The sequence below is a fragment of the Pollachius pollachius genome, assembly GCF_949987615.1.
Source record: "Pollachius pollachius genome assembly, chromosome: 8".
Lineage (NCBI taxonomy): Eukaryota > Metazoa > Chordata > Actinopteri > Gadiformes > Gadidae > Pollachius > Pollachius pollachius.
The window spans coordinates 4,263,488-4,280,656 of record NC_136941.1 but is presented as its reverse complement, the minus strand read 5'-3'; the positions used below and the strand labels follow the sequence as shown (position 1 = coordinate 4,280,656).

Below are 17,169 nucleotides of genomic sequence, written 5' to 3'. Positions count from 1 at the left end.
ATCAAATGGAACATGGAAACATTGACCATCAGCTGTTAGACCGGCTCTATCCTGCTCTGACCGGCTCTAACCCGCTTAGACCGTCTTTAGTCCACTCCGGCCCTCTTCCAACACCGGTTCTGATTGGAGAGAAAGGTTTTCTTGTCAACAGGAAGAATAGTCCAGGAGGAGGTTTGGCCTGGTCCAGGACTAACAGGCTGGAGGACTGGTCTGGTCAGGGGTCCAGGACTAACAGGCTGAAGGAGGTCTGGTCAGGGGTCCAGGACTAAGAAGCTGAAGGAGGTCTGGTCAGGGGTCCAGGACTAAGAAGCTGAAGGAGGTCTGGTCAGGGGTCCAGGACTAAGAGGCTGGAGGAGGACTGGTCTTGCTGCACAGGCGAGCCAGGAGTCCGGCCATCTGCAGCAGTGAGTTGACCCCCTCCACAATCCTCATGTGGGTGTAGCCGATCTCCTGCAACACACCAACACGTTAGAGGTGTGTGTGTGTGTGTGCGTGTGCGTGTGCGTCTCTCTCTCTCCCACCTTGATGAACTCCAGCTTCAGGTACTCGGCCATCTGGTAGGTCTTGCAGACCCTGAAGATGTTGCCCATGATGTCCTCGGGGGAGTAGCCCAGCGCCCACAGCTCCTCCACCACCTTGTAGGCCCCGTCCACGTCCCCCTCCACGCAGCGACCCAGCATGCCCTTAACCAGCAGGGGGTGGGGCTCGTCACACACCTTGAACACGTTCGTGCTGTCGATGTAGCCGAAGCCCGAGTGGGTCGACTGCAGGTTGTTGAGTGCCTGGAGACCACAGGAAGTACAGAGTTACAGGAAGTAAAGGAAGTACTGCGTTACAGGAAGCATCGCGTTAGAGATTGTACAGGAATTGTCGTGTTACAGGAACAACAGGAAACTTTTACAGGAAGCACCATGTTCCAGGAGGCACTTTGTTGCAGGAAGTACCGCATAACAGGAAGTACAGTGTTACCGGAAGTACTGATGTTACAAAAACTACAAGAAGTACAGCAGAACTACAAAAGACACCGGACATGCGGTGCAGTCACATGAACTATAATCCAAATCCAACCAGCAGCTGTCTCACGCCCCCACCCGTCTCACGTCACGCCCCCGAACCGTCTCATGCCCCCCACCCTTCTCACGGCCCCACCCGTCTCACTCCCCCACCTGTCTCATGTCTCCCTGGGCGGTGAAGATGATGGCCTCCAGGCCGTCGGGGCAGACGGAGAGCTCCTCCAGCTCCACCACCTGCTGCAGGCGGGCCAGCACCTGGCCGTCTGTCAGCTTGCTGTAGCGCAGCACGGCGCAGCGCGACTGGATTGGTTCGATGATCTTGTCGGAGGCGTTGCAGGCCAGGGCGAAGCGCGTCGTCTTGGAGTAGATCTCCATGATCCTTCTCAGAGCCTGCTGTGCCCCGTCCGTCATGCTGTACACCGTCAAATAGACACCTGTTCATACAGCTGTTCATCCACACAGTCACCTGTTCATCCATACATTAGTGATTCATACGTTACCCTGTTCATCCATACGTCTACTGATTCATACGCTCACCTGTTCATCCATTGATTCATAAATTCACCTGTTCGTCCACACATCTAGTGATTCATACATTCACCTGTTCATCCATACATCTATTAATTCATACATTCACCCGTTCATCCATATGTCTAGTGATTCATACATTCACTTGTTCATCCATACATTCACCTTGTTCTAGATAACTATTATATGTGTGTATGGGACAATCAAATGGAGTGCTTCTGATCACAATCAAATAGTTTTAAATGTTTTTCATTCTGTAATGTTAATTACAGTTTAACATATTGCTGCATGCTCTTTTTAAATGCTAAAGATGCATCACAGCTCGACATGAGAGCCGTTTATTTGTAATATCTGATGTTGGAGACGTACAGACCTGTCAGCTTCGTCCAGGATGATGACCTTGTGTCGTCCTTTGGGAAGTGTGACCTTCTGCTGGGCGAACATCTTGATCTTGTTCCGCACCACGTCGATACCCCTGTACATCACATGTTACCATGAATACCATTTAGATACCCCCTGTACATCACATGTTACCATGACTACTACTATGTGGACAGCATACCCCTGTACCTCACATGTTAGAACATCACACATTACCATGAAAACAGCTACGTCGATACCCCTGTGCATCACATGTTACCATGATTACCACATCACACATTACCATGACTACTGCCCCTGTACATCACATGTAACCATGACTACCACCATGTGGATAGTATACCCCTGTCCATCACACATTACCATGACTACCACGTTACCATGACTACCACCACGTCGATACCCCTGTACATCACAGGTGACCATGACTACCATGTCGATACCCCTGTACATCACAGGTTAGCGGTAACCATGACGATAACCCTGTACATCACACGTTACCACATCACACGTTAGCATGACTACTGTGTCGGTCCCCCTCACCTCTCATTGGAAGCGTTGAGCTCCAGCACCGCGTCCTTCATGGACGCGCCGAGCAGGGCTCTGGCCAGGCAGAGGATGCTGGTGGTCTTCCCGGTCCCCGGAGGCCCTGGGGGACACGACCGGTGGTTCATAACGGGGTGGAACATGAGTACAGAGACACAGCCGGCGTGGTCGCACTGCTTGACAGCGTGGCCGTTAAGCACGAACATTTCACACATTACATGTCACGTTACCTGCGATGATGATGTTGGGGACGTTTCCCTCCCTGGCGAACACCTCCAGCCGGCTGACGGTCTCCTCGTTACCGACTATCTGGTTGAGCTTCAGCGGCCGGTACTTCTCCACCCAGGGCAGGTCGTAAGAGCCGCCGCTGCTGGAGCTTTTCGCCGGCTCCTCTTTCATGGGAGCAGGCTCTGGTTCTGTCGGGTTCTTCATCTCCACATCCATGTTCGCCATGATGTTTACGTCCCTCCCCAGTACTTCTGTAACTTTCCCGCCCTGGCGAACCAATGACACCATCCGATTGGTTCTTCAGCAACGCAGGGTCCTCTGATTGGATGAGAAGCGAGCCGTCACCGGGCGGTTGCTTTTTTTCTATTTTTGTTTTTTTCTATTTCTAATATTTAGATGTAATAAGTTATAAAATTACAACTATGTTTTATTATTCAATTTTATTGCTATCACTAGCCGAATAGAGGACGGATATTTTTTCTTTGTGTTTGTCCCATAGGATTTAATATGCAAAATTAATCTTACATGAAATTAAATCAATGTTATTGAAGTAGGGGGGAGGATCTATACAGAGCACAATATAACCCCTGCTATTAATATTTAAGTTCGTTTTATTCATTAAATAAATAGGAGTCCGTGTGACGTAGTCCCTGGCGGATGCGTCGTCACGCCCCGAGGATGTCGTCATCACCCGACCACTTCCTACTTCCCCAAACACACATCTCGTCCACCGATCGGATCGATGCGTCTGTTGACACCAGCTACATTATCGAATCATCCGGACGTTTATGATTTAGTATGAGCAGCGTGACTGAGCCTCCGGGCCTGGAGACCCAGCGACGGGAGGTCGAGGCCCTGCTCCAGGGAAGCGAGCTCCGAGCGGGGGGCAGCTGGTGAGTGTGGCCGCCCTGGGTGCGCTGGGCGCCGGACTCAAGTGACAGCTCCGAGCCGTTAGCACGGGGGCTAGCAATGCTACCAACACCGCCGCATCGAAACCCGCCTGAAGTCTTGAAGCTGACTATGAAACAGACGCCCCAGGCGGCTGAGGGGTAGACTTTAAACCGCTAGGTAGGGCAGACCTGGTAGTACCAGTTGATCGAGATAGAAACTAAACCAGGCTGAACCTCTTCTGTTATCTAGCACAGCTCACCCGGGAGCTGATGCCGACCGCTCCGGTCATCAGTGTCCTCCTTGTCCTCCTTGTTATCACCTATATAGTCTGAGATAGACATTGAAGGTGTCCAGGACATTGAAGGTAAAGCAGTAGATATATAGAGAGACAACGTGTCCGTACCCACCGGACCTCGTCTGTTGTTATTGATCAAGTCACGTCCTGTCAAAGCGAAACCATAAACAGATTGATATACCATAATCTCTCATTTATTCAAATCTCAATGTGTGTGATTCTCAGGAACTATTTTTTTGCTTTCGGTTTTGGTTTTACGATAGTTAAAGACTGCTGAACCTTCAGGTTGGGTTAGGACGGTCCCGGGGATCACCTGTAGTGTAGATGTACACTACTGTAGCTAACACACTCAGACGATGAACATCTTAAACATAATCTCCAACCATATACATAACACTTACTACCTAAACTAAGCCGTCCCTAACATGTAATTTAGCATATATATTCATAGCTAACTCTGTCTTAAACTGTTATCGATAAGTTTCTATAGTAATTGAAGAAGGTATCTTTGACTACGGTTGGTCTTATCCTAGCTATCTTTATTGCATAGAGGGAATGAGTGAACCTAGAGATTGTTAGTGCTTTGCACTTGGTTCTATGAAAATCCTTACTGTACCGACAGCCATATATTGTGTCTCCTGACGCTGGTGTGTGTGCAGGTACATGGTGGAGCGGCGCTGGTACGACCAGTGGAAGGAGTTTGTGGAGACAGGAGATCAGAACTCGTCCTCATTCCCAGGACAGATCGACAACTCTGAGCTGTTCGAAGGTCAGTTCCCACGGATACTGTACACATTGTATCCAAACGGCACAAAATGCTAGCAAATGAGGGTCAGAACATGGAATAAGAATCATCTTCAGAAGAACTCTTAACAATTCAAATGATCTGATTATTACCGGACCGTAAAAAAACACCAACTGATCAAATGTTGTGGTTGTTATCACACAATAACAAACTCTAACCAATCAAATGATATAATTGATACCGGACCATAACAAACTCTAACCAATCAAGTGTTCTGGTTGTTATCAGACCATAACAAACCCCAAGTGATCAAGTGTCCAAACATGAAATATTAACAAATTGCAATTTTCAAACCATAGCAAATGCTAACCATTTAAATCTAAGATATTACCAAACCATTACAAACACTAACCATTTAAATCTAAGATACTATCAAATGGGGGTGTAACGTTACACAAAAGTCACGGTTCGGTACGTACCTCGGTTTTTATTTTTTTTCACGGTACGGAACGGTACGGTTCATAGTTAAGGGGAAAATTTAAAAAAAACTGCTTGTTTCTCAACAACGGAGAATGGCCGTAGATCAGCAGCAATGAAAACACCAATAAACTTGCTTATGGCATTTGCATCTCTGAATTCCCAGACAGGGATTGTTGAAATAGTGTCGTGAGCTGGGTTTGCACAGCTCGTTTTTTTTTCACAGCAACGGAGATAGTAACACCTGGATGGTGCCTTTTCAAATGCGTGTGCATGTTAAAGTGCTGTACGTAGACACGGAGAGCCCTCTCCATAGGCGGAGAGCCTGTCGGAGACCCTCTCCGTAGCTTGGACCCATTGGTCGACGCAACAGAGATGGCAAGGGCTGTGATTGGTCCTCTAACAAAATCATTTCCTGAATCACTTCTCCGGATTGACTTTGCACCTTAATTACTTTGTACAGTGTTTACTTTACACCTTAAGGACCAATAAAACACCAAATAAGATTTGAAAAGCTTTGGAAGTTTATTTACAACACTGCTTACATTGTTTGTAGTCAACATATAAGATAGATTGCGACGAATTGCATTGCGTATTCGACATCCCGACGGAGAGCTGCTGAGGGGTCTCCGTAGTTACGGAGACGGAGTAGTATACTTTGGCTAAATGGTCCTGTTGGAACTCCGACTTCAAGTTTTAAATTCTGCATCGCAAAACAAGCCTTACATTCGCCATATTAATGCAATGTACGCCACATTTACGAACCGCGGTACACCTCTGTAACCGCACCGAAGTGCCTGTACCGTGACGGTTCGGTACAAATACGTGTACCGTTACACTCCTACTATCAAACCATAACAAAAACTAACCAAACCGCACCCAAAACCAACCGATACGATTATTTGAAAAAAACCAAACCATAATAACATAAAAAAAATGAGATGTACTTTATCTATCCCAGACGGGAAACAACATATCATTGGTTGATTATTACCAAACCTCAAACAGCCAATCACAGGTCAGGTCATGAGGAAACCACACCCAATGAGTTGAGTCTGGTTTCTGGCCCCACACCAGCAGAACGTGATGCGACTGCTCTCCTCCTGTGTCCAGACCAGGACTCGTACCACCTGAAGGAGCGTCTGGCGGAGAACGAGGACTTCATGCTCGTTCCTGCAGAGGCCTGGCGCAAGCTGCTGGCCTGGTATGGCCTGGTGGAGGGCCAGCCTGCCCTGGAGCGCAAGGTACATCTTCTAGCATGCTAACAGCCCCTCGAAACCATAGAAAACTGTTAGAAGGCTAACGCAAGGAGGTACCGCTTTTAGCAAGCTACCAGCCCCTCAAAACCTGCTAGCACGCTTAATGTCAAACACATCTATACAATCCTCATAATGCATATTCCGCCTGCTAAAATGGTAACTGTTCCATCTAAGCTAGCATGCACACAATATTTTCAAATCGAAACCTGCTGGCATGCCATTTGTCCCAACAGATCTCTATAAACCAAACTGTGTGTGTCTGTGTGTGTGTGTGTGTGTGTGTGTGTGTGTGTGTGTGTGTGCGTTTTAGGTGGTGGACCTTCCCAGCACCCTGAAGGTGGAGATCTATCCTGTGGAGGTCTACCTCTGTCTCCATAGCAACATGGACACCGTCATTACTGCGCGCTTTAGCCGCGCAGACCGAATACGTAAGTGTGTGTGTGGATGGATGGTGTGTGTTTACGTATATAATGTATGTGTGTAATGTATGTGTGTACTTATACTACTTGTACTTGTACTAATGTGTGTGTGTGTGTGTGTGTGTGTGTGTGTGTGTGTGTGTGTGTGTGTAGACTCCCTCCAGGAGGTGATGTGTAGGGAGTTCTCGGTCCAGCAGGGGGCAGAGTGCCGTCTGTGGATGAAGAGCTCAGACACCAGCTGTGAGCGCCTCAGGAACGTGCACGTGAGCGTGCTGGACGCCTGCCTGACCTCCGGCATGGTAGGGTCACGACCTCTCTCCTCCACCGGACTCACTACCAGCTGCCTGGAGATAACGTGTGTGTGTGTGTGTCTGTGTGTGTGCGTGTGCGTGTGTGTGTGTGTGTGTGTGTGTGTGTGTTCCAGACGGTCATTATGGAGATGAGGAATGCTGATGGAACCTGGCCCAGCTCGAAACCTCAGATCATGTAAGAATCTTTCATCCCTGGTGTGTTTAAATATGTGTTGTTTGTGTTGTGTATAAGTATGTGTTGTGCGTAAGTTTGTGTTGTGTATCTATATGGGGTGTGTTGTGTGTAAGTTTGTGTTGTGTATAAGTATGTGTTGTGTATCTCTATCTGGTGTGTTGTGTATAAGTGTGTGTTGTGTATAAGTATGTGTTGTGTATCTCTATCTGGTGTGTTGTGTATAAGTGTGTGTTGTGTATCTCTATCTGGAGTGTTGTGTATAAGTATGTGTTGTGTATCTCTATCTGGTGTGTTGTGTATAAGTATGTGTTGTGTATCTCTATCTGGAGTGTTGTGTATAAGTATGTGTTGTGTATCTCTATCTGGTGTGTTGTGTATAAGTGTGTGTTGTGTATAAGTATGTGTTGTGTATCTCTATCTGGTGTGTTGTGTATAAGTGTGTGTTGTGTATCTCTATCTGGAGTGTTGTGTATAAGTATGTGTTGTGTATCTCTATCTGGTGTGTTGTGTATAAGTATGTGTTGTGTATTTGATCTTTATCTCTAATTTGTGTGTGTGTGTGTGTCAGGAGGTGTTCGGTGGAGGACCAGGAGTACAGAGGTCAGCCAGGAGTCTGTGGTCTCAGTAACCTTGGAAACACCTGCTTTATGAACTCTGCTCTGCAGGTAGGCACACACACAGCACACACATTCTTCTTTGTTGGTGTTGGATTTCTCTCTCTTCCTCGTTGGTGTTGGATTTCTCTCTCTTCCTCGTTGGTGTTGGATTTCTCCATCTTCCTCGTTGGTGTTTGATTGCTCTCTCTTCCTTGTTGGTGTTTGATTTTTCCCTCTTCCTCGTTGGTGTTTGATTTCTCTTCTTCGTTGGTGTATGATGTCTCTATTCTTCGTTGGTGTTTGATGGCTCTTCTTCGTTGGTGTTTGATGTGTCTCTTTTTCGTTTGTGTTTGATCTCTCTCTTCTCCTCATTGGTGTTTGATCTCTTCTACGTTGGTGTTTGATGTCTCTCTTCTTTGTTGGTGTTTGACGTTTCCCTTTTCCTGGTGGGTGTGTCCAGTGTTTGAGCAACACTCCGCCCCTGACGGAGTACTTCCTGCGGAGTGCGTACCTGGAGGAGCTCAACTTCACCAACCCTCTTGGGATGAAGGGTGAGATCGCAGAGGCTTTCGCTGACGTCATCAAACAGATGTGGTCTGGACGCCACCACTCGGTGGTCCCACGCATCTTCAAGGTACACCCCCCCCCCCCTTGACTCCTGACTCTAACCCTCAACCCTAACATAACTCTTAACGTAAACCCAACCCCTGACCTTAACCCTAACACAACCCTTACCCCTGACCCCTCACCTCTAACATCACTCTAACACCCCCCCCTCCCAGACCTTGACCCCTGACCCTGACCCTCAACCCTGACCCACGACCCTCCGCCCTGCCCTATGTGCGTGGCTAACCCCAGGGGGTTTGTGTGTGCAGACCAAGGTGGGCCACTTTGCCTCCCAGTTCCTGGGCTACCAGCAGCACGACAGCCAGGAGCTGCTGTCCTTCCTGCTGGACGGGCTCCACGAGGACCTGAACCGCGTCAAGAACAAGGAGTACATCGAGCTGAGGGACGCAGGGGGGAGGCCCGACCAGGTCAGCCTTCAAGAGGACATCTACATTTAGGGCATTCAGGAGATGCTTTTGTCCAAAGAGACTTATTATGAGTACATTTATCAGAAGAAAAATAAGCGGGAATATATCGCTTTCGGTACAGTAAGGATGTTCATAGAAACAGTCGCTAGGTTAACCCGTTCCTTGTATACAACAAAGATTGCTGGGATAAGACGATACACGATGGCAAGTACTATTTTAAGGGGCAAGGACGTGCAACATACAATAAGGATAAGGGGGGAGGCTATGCTGAGGCTATGTGACAATCAACAAGTGACTCTTGAGTGTTTTTCTGAGGCTGGTTAGCGATCCTGACATCACCACTTCACCCTATATCCGAACAGGAAGTGGCCGAGGAGGCTTGGCGGAACCACCTCCGCCGTAACGACTCTGTGATCGTGGACACCTTCCACGGCCTCTTCAAGTCCACACTGGTCTGCCCCGAGTGCCACAAGGTCTCGGTCACGTTCGACCCCTTCTGCTACCTCAGCGTCCCTCTTCCTGTCAGCAAGGACCGCGTGATGGAGGTGTTCTTCGTCTCCCTCGACCCCAAGGAAAAGCCTTTCCAGGTAACACACACACACACACACACACACACACATGGAGAGACAACACACTCGCACACACATGTAGAGACGACACATTCACACACACATCTGTAGAGACCACACACTCACACACCTGTCCAGGTAAAACACACACACCTGTAGAGACAACACACTCACACACCTGTAGAGATAACACTCACACACCTGTAGAGATAACACACTCACACACCTGTAGAGTTAACACACTCACACACCTGTAGAGATGACACACTCACACACCTGTAGAGATGACACACTCACACACCTGTCCAGCTAAAACACTCACACTCACATACTCGCACTCGCACGCACATACTGAATTCAGTCAGTGCTGGGCCAACAGAATCCCGTGTGCAGGTCAGTGTCTATAGTGTGTGTGTGTGTGTGTGTGTTCCCAGTATCGCCTGCTGGTTCCCAAGGCAGGCAAGGTGTCTGACCTGTGCTCTGCCCTGGCTCAGCTGATCAACATCCCGGCCAAGCAGGTCAGTCCATCCGACTACCCTAGTCCACCAGGACCCTGAGTAACCATGGCGACAACGTGAGGCTAATGCTGGATGGCTTCATAACGTGTGTGTGTGTGTGTGTGTGTGTGTGTGTGGGTCAGATGGTGGTGACTGATGTCTTCAACCACCGCTTCTATAAGATCTACCAGGCGGATGAGGCCCTGAGCTGCATCCTGGACCGTGACGACATCTTTGTGTACGTACCGCCGCTTCCTCCTCAGAACAAGACACACTGGCAGCATGGTAGCCTATCAGAGCGATGGATCGTAGTAGCCAATCAGAGAGGGGTTTGGTAAACGGTATTTTAATTAGTGCTGTTCCTTAGAATTGGGTTTGTACAACACAGTCTCTGTAATTCACACCTGTGTGTGTCTCTCTCTCTCTCTGGCTCTCTCTCTCTCTCTGTCTCTCTGTCTCTCTCTCTCTCTATGTCTCTCTCTCTCTCTCCCTCTGTCTCTCTCTCTGTCTCTCTCTCTCTCTCCCTCTCTCTGTCTCTCTTTCTCTCTGTCTCTCTCTCTCTCTCTCCCTCTGTCTCTCTCTCCCTCTCTCTCTCTCTCTCCCTCTGTCTCTCTCTCCCTCTCCCTCTCCGTCTCCCTCTCTCTCTCTCTCTCTGTCTCTCTCTGTCTCTCTCTCTCTCTCTCTCTCTCTCTCTCTCTCTCTCTCTCTCTCTCTCTCTCTCTCTCTCTCTCTCTCTCTCTCTCTCTCTCTCTCTCTCTCTCTCTCTCTTCCCCCCCCCCCAGGTATGAGCTGAGCCGTGGTGTGGGGGGTGGAGAGGAGGTGAACCAGGAGGAGGAGGTGGTGCTGGGCCTGTACCTCCGGGAGCGCTCCCACTACCGGGACTACGGCTCGGGGAGCAGCTCCTACGGGACCTCCCTGTTCGGCCACCCCCTGCTGCTGTCGGTCCCACGGACCCTCTGCACCCAGGAGGGGCTGTACCCCCTGCTGCTGCAGAGGCTGGAGTGGGTCACACACGCGCACGCACACATACAGAGACACACACATAGAGAGACACACACACACACACACACACACACACACAGACACACGCACACACACAGAGACACACATACACACAGAGACTCACACACACACAGACACATGCACACACACAGAGACACACATACACACAGAGACTCGCACACACACAGAGACACACACACGCAGAGACACACACACACACACAGACACACACACACACACACACAGAGACACAGAGGCACACACACACACACACACACACATCCTCATACACACACGCACACACACACAGAGGCTGCTTCAGAGACTGCCCTAGGACACACACACACACACATTGTATATCAATATATTGTGCGTTTGTTGGGTGCTGCGTCTCTGATGTGTGTTTGTGCGGTCTGACCCCAGGCGCTACGTTCGATCTCCCGACCCCTCAGAGGAGGTGGAGGAGGAGGAGGAGGAGGAGGAGGAGGTGTTCAAGACTCAGACCAACGGGATCAGTGATGGTGAGTCTCTACCATGCTGGTTAGCTGCTGGTTGAAGAATACACACAGCTTTGTGTGTGCACTACCAAGTTAAGTTAATGAGCTAGGTAGTTGGCTACGAAGTTAGATAGTTAGGAAGTTACCAAAAGCTACTGGCTAGCAAACTAATCTTCATTCGTTAGTGATGAGTACATTAGTTAGTTTGTAAGCTTGTTATAAGTGTGTCCACTAAGATATTAAGCTAGGTAGTTAGCCAGGTAGTTGGTCAATTATTAAGTTAATGAGTTAGATAGTAGGTTATCTAGTTTGTTTTCTCTGAACACGCCAGTGTGTTTATAGATGGTTAGCTAAGTAGTTGAGTTAGTAGTTTATCTGGGTAGTCAGTCAGTTAGCAGGTTATCTGGGTATTCAGTGAGTTGGCAGGTTATCTGGGTATTCAGTGAGTTAGCAGGTTATCTGGGTATTCAGTGAGTTAGCAGGTTATCGGGGTAGTCAGATGGTGAGCAGGTAATCTGGGTATTCAGTGAGTTAGCAGGTTATCTGGGTATTCAGTGAGTTAGCAGGTTATCTGGGTATTCAGTGAGTTAGCAGGTTATCTGGGCAGTCAGGGAGTTAGCAGGTTATCTGGGTAGTCAGTGAGTTAGCAGGTTTTGTGGGTAGTCACTGGGTTAGCAGGTTTTCCGGGGAGTCTGAGTTAGCAGGTAATCATGCTAGTCTGTGAGTCAGTAGGTTATCTGGGTAGTCAGTGAGTAAGCAGGGTATCTCGGTAGTCGGTGAGTTAGTAGGTTATCTGCAGTGGTCGAGTTGTAAAAAAAGCCAGGGGGGATGGTGGATTTTAACTTTTAGGGACAGATCATTTGTGCTGATGACAGCGCATATGGTGGGAGACCAACAGTGTGATAATTATTATTATCATTATTATTATTATTATTATTATATTATTATATATTTTTTCCCCAAAAACGCAGCTGATCGAACGCATCACACGATTCGGAGGCATGCATCACAATTAAGGATTTTAAAAACTGATTCTTATTCTATTTTTTCAAAAATGAATTCGGCAGAGAAGGGAGACTAGCGTTGCTCACGGGTTGGAATGAAAGGGAGAGAAGGGGACAGAGTTGCCTGCGGAAGCGATGTCTGAGATGCAGAGACAGCCTCTTGCTACCAGTGTCTGTCTCGTACGGTGTGGAATGAGAGCTCGTTAAGGCACTATTGCGCAAGGACGCGCCTGTGTACTTGCGCAATAGCATACTGCCTGAGAATGCAGTATCGCTGTCAAATCTGTCCCTGGGAAAAGTAACGTTGCACCGAATTCAAAAAGGAAACCGCTATAATGAAATAGCGGTAGTATTTCCACATTAATTGATAAAATAACAGGGGATGGGAAGGGGGGATGGCTGTTTCAGAAGGGGGGTGATTTTGATCATTATTATTATGGACCATGCCATCCCCCCTCATCCCCCCTCAACTCGAGTGCTGGTTATCTGGGTAGTCAGTGAGTCGTCTTGCTTAACCACAGATGAGGAAGGGGAGGAGAACGGAGAGACCGCTGGCCCCTCCCAGCCTGGTGACGGACAGGCGGTCAGCCAACCGGACGCCACAGCCCTGACGACGCCCCCATCTGCCACCAACAACGCCCAACCCTCATTGGACAGCAGCAGTGAGGAGACATCCAATCACAGCTCAGCTGCCAGCACCAGCAGTGCCAGCTCCAGTGCTAACGCTAATGCTAGCGGAGAGACCATTGCTTCCTCAAATGCTAGCGCTAGCACCGGCCATGCTAGCACTAGCCAGGCTAGCACTTGCCATGTTAGCGCCAGCCCTGCTAGCTCCAGTCCTGCTAGTGGCGGTGCCGTAGCAGCAGCCGGGGAGACTGCAGAAGAAGACAAACAGGAAGAGGCGTGTTCTCCCATCCCAGCAGCCAATGAGCAGCAGGCAAGGAGGAAGTTGTGTCGTAAGAAGAGGAGGAGCCTGTTCTCGATCCAGGCGGTCAACTCCAACGGAACCACCGAGAGGGGGATGGGGGAGGGCGGCCTGGCCTTCTCCTTTACCTGTACGTTATTACACTATACACACATGTATATACTATATCTATATACTGCCCCCTCACTCTCTAACCCTTAGACTGTCTAACCCCGCTGACACTGTCTAACCCCCCTGACACTGTCTAACCCTGTCTAACCCCCCTGACACTGTCTGATCCCCCCTCACTCTCTAACCCCGATACTGTCTCACCCCCCCTGATTCTGTCTCACCCCCCTGATACTGTCTAACCCTGTCTAACCCCCCTGACACTGTCTAACCCTGTCTAACCCCCCTGACACTGTCTAACCCTGTCTAACCCCCCTGGTACTGTGTAACCCCCCTGACACTGTCTGATCCCCCCTCACTCTCAAACCCCAATACTGTCTCACCCCCCCTACTGTCTAACCCCCCCTGAAACTGTCTCACCCCCCTGATACTGTCTAACCCTGAGCTCTCCCCCCAGCCCAGCCCTATGTGGCCATCGACTGGGACCCTGACATGAAGAAGACTTACTACAACGAGAACGAAGCAGAGGTGACCTTTGACCTCTGACCCCTGCTCACTGTCTATGACGCATTGGATTCATGTCATCAATGGCAATAATTATAACAGTATAATTACATTTCATATATTCTGATTCATATTCTAGAGTATTTATGTATCATTGATGACATTAATTGACATTGACATGAAGTATTTAGTTATATAGTGTTAATATATCATATGTATAAATATTGTTATACATTAATAAGGACACCAAGCACAGCAGCTTGGATGAGATTATGTATTAATATGAATATAGTGTGTGTTTATATGAATATTGTGTGTATTAATATGAATATTGTATGTATTATTATGACTATTGTATGTATTAATATCTAGAAGTACACCAAGCACAGCAGCATGGACGAGTCCCAGCAGCAGATGTCAGTCCAGCTGCAGGAGTGCATCCAGCTGTTCACCACCACGGAGACGCTGGAAGAGGACAACCCCTGGTATACATTAGAGAACATAAATACATTATATATACATTATATACTATAACTATATACACAGGTAATATATACCGTGTGTGTGTGTGTGTGTGTGTGTGTGTGTGTGTGTAGGTACTGCCCTGTGTGTAAGCTTCACCAGCTCGCCACTAAGAAGCTGGATCTGTGGGGCCTCCCTGAGGTCCTCATCATCCACCTGAAGAGATTCTCCTACAACAAGTTCTCCAGAGAGAAGCTGGACTCCCTGGTCCACTTCCCCCTCAGGTAGGCCCCATGTACACCAGGTCCTGGTCCTACTGGACACACACACACACGCACGCACGCACGCACGCACGCGCGCTCACGCTCACGCTCACGCTCACACTCACACACACATTAGGCTAAGGTTCAGGGCTATGGGCTAAAGGTGCATTTTTGGTTCACACCAAAAATGAAGGCGGAAAGAAACGTTGGCTTTCACAGGAGGTAAGCCCCTCATCCACTCGCGCGAGTGCTTTGATGTTTGCTCGAGCATGCAGCGCAAATACTCGCTTCTGGTGTGAACGCACAGTAAGGGTTAGAGCTAGGCTTCAGGCAAAGATTTAGAGTTAGACTTTAGGCTAAGGGTTAAGGCCAGACTTTAGGCTAATATTTAGAGACAGGCTTTAGGCTAAGGGTTAGAGCTAGGCTTTAGGCTAAGGGTTAGAAATGGGCTCTCACCTATTAAGATGATTATATCTATTTTATTCACATCGGTTTGATTTTTGTCCTGTTTCTCCAGAGATCTGGACTTCTCTGACTGTCTGCTGAGAAAGAAACTGACCAATGGGGAGCCTCCAAGCCGCTATGACCTCATCGCTGTGTCAAATCACTATGGAGGACTTCGAGATGGCCACTGTAAGACCCTCCCCTCTCTTCCTCAAACACCTTTTTAATGTAGTGAATTCACAGACTGTTAATATCGTAGCTAATATAATAGCGTACTATAGTAGCATGTATTTTTGGTCCCTCAGGTTAACCTCACAAGGCCTCGAATCAGAGTGTGTACATAGCTAAAAGTTATAGCTATTGGTCTTTAGTATTTTCCACTCTTATTTTGTGCGTGTGTAGACACCAGCTACAGCAGGAACAAGGACAACGGTCAGTGGTATTACTACGACGACAGCAAGGTCACCTTCGCTACAGAGGACCAGATAGTGGTGAGTCTTCATCAATCACACTCGAGTCATCATCAATCACAGAGATAATGTCCCCAATAAGGGGTGAGTCATGATTAATAAGGGATGAGTCATCATCAATCACAGTAATATCATCCCCAATAAGTGTATATGTGTCTGTGGGGCAATGAGCTACGTCAGGTGTCGTTAGGGTAATGAGCTACATCAGGTGTCAGTGGGGTAATGAGCTACGTCAGGTGCCGGTAGGGTAATGAGCTACGTCAGGTGCCGGTAGGGTAATGAGCTACGTCAGGTGCCGGTAGGGTAATGAGCTACGTCAGGTGTCTGTAGGGTAATGAGCTACGCCAGGTGTCTGTAGGGTAACGAGCTACGCCAGGTGTCTGTAGGGTAATGAGCTACGCCAGGTGTCAGTGTGGTAATGAGCTATGTCAGGTGTCAGTGGGATAATGAGCTACGTCAGGTGTCAGTAGGGTAATGAGCTACGTCAGGTGTCAGTGGGGTAATGATGAGCTACATCACCTGTCTCCTCCGTGTCTCCAGACCAATGCAGCCTACCTCCTGTTCTACCACCGACAAGACAAGATCAGACACCCTGCCGCGCCCAGCCCCGCCGCTAGCCACGCCCCCTCCACCGACATCACTTCCTGTAGCAGCCAGGAGGCAGAGCAGGGCGGAGCCGCCTGCGTCACCATGGAAACGGACTGAATAAATCTGCCCGGTGCGTTTGTTGATGTGAATGGGCCTTATTTTATATTATTATCATACCGTTATTAAATATCATATCGCTATTATATATTATATTATTTTAATGATGGTTCCCCTCTGGACAGACTGGCAGACACAAGTTATGGGACAGCCTGTCTGTCTGACAGCCTCGGAGACAGACAGGTTATGGGTGTGGAATAAGAGGGTGGCTGAAACGCGTCCCGTGAGGTATATTATGGGATGGTGTTCATTGTGCTAGTTCAGGCCTCCTGTCCAGAACACTGTAACTCACCACCTAGATCTATCCACCAATATATCTTCACATATCCAGAGGGGGTTGGGTCTGAGTGACAGCTGAACCAGCAGCATCAGGGAGTATATATATCGTGTATATTGAGGTACAATCTTTCTGGGGACTTTCTTCATGGATCAGGGTCGGTCTGGGGCTGTGATTGGTGCAGGGTATGATGCCAGGTGTTCTGATTGGTCCAGGGTATTGTGTATAGATGACATGGTGGACGGTTGGCTAACCAGCTGCTGAAGGCTCCGCCTCCTGGTTCTACAGTTCTGTACAGTATTTTTGTAATAAATGTATAATGATAACTGCTGGGTGTGACACTTTCCTCAGACAAAAACAGATGAAATATTTTAATGTATTCCAGCTTTTGATATGAATAAACGTTGCTATGACAACACCTTTTTTGGCGCGTGTTGATTCGCCGGGCGTGGGCAGTCGCCATGGAAACCCGACGATTGCCGGTTATAACGGCCCACCACTCAGTGTTGGGGTCCTGGGGAAACCGGCCCCCGGTTGCCACGAC

At 48.5% G+C, this 17,169-nt stretch overlaps 2 protein-coding genes across 4 annotated transcripts; one reads left to right on the top strand and one right to left on the bottom strand.

Moving 5' to 3' along the window:
- Window positions 1–10: 10 nt before the first annotated feature.
- On the bottom strand, window positions 11–2,925 carry rfc2 (replication factor C (activator 1) 2). Its single transcript, XM_079741847.1, has 6 exons — window positions 2,699–2,925; window positions 2,466–2,571; window positions 1,915–2,016; window positions 1,167–1,425; window positions 522–782; window positions 11–450 (listed from the first exon to the last, which is right to left on the bottom strand). Exons 1-6 carry the CDS (start codon window positions 2,919–2,921, stop codon window positions 340–342), a joined length of 1,062 nt encoding a protein of 353 aa, XP_079597973.1. The 5' UTR covers window positions 2,922–2,925; the 3' UTR covers window positions 11–339.
- A 476-nt stretch (window positions 2,926–3,401) lies between these two features.
- On the top strand, window positions 3,402–17,043 carry usp11 (ubiquitin specific peptidase 11). 3 transcript variants are annotated; one of them, XM_079741841.1, is made up of 21 exons: window positions 3,402–3,589; window positions 4,542–4,651; window positions 6,218–6,348; window positions 6,674–6,791; window positions 6,936–7,081; window positions 7,207–7,268; window positions 7,837–7,933; window positions 8,325–8,498; window positions 8,740–8,898; window positions 9,261–9,485; window positions 9,902–9,985; window positions 10,108–10,202; window positions 10,747–10,965; window positions 11,390–11,487; window positions 12,989–13,522; window positions 13,958–14,028; window positions 14,377–14,489; window positions 14,601–14,750; window positions 15,247–15,362; window positions 15,576–15,664; window positions 16,184–17,043. In XM_079741841.1, the coding sequence occupies exons 1-21, from the start codon at window positions 3,495–3,497 to the stop codon at window positions 16,346–16,348; spliced, it is 3,051 nt and encodes a 1,016-aa protein (XP_079597967.1). In that variant the 5' UTR covers window positions 3,402–3,494; the 3' UTR covers window positions 16,349–17,043. The 3 variants fall into 3 exon arrangements, with proteins under 3 accessions (XP_079597967.1, XP_079597966.1, XP_079597965.1); XM_079741840.1 differs by having other exon boundaries at window positions 6,185–6,348; XM_079741839.1 differs by having other exon boundaries at window positions 6,182–6,348.
- Window positions 17,044–17,169: the final 126 nt, after the last annotated feature.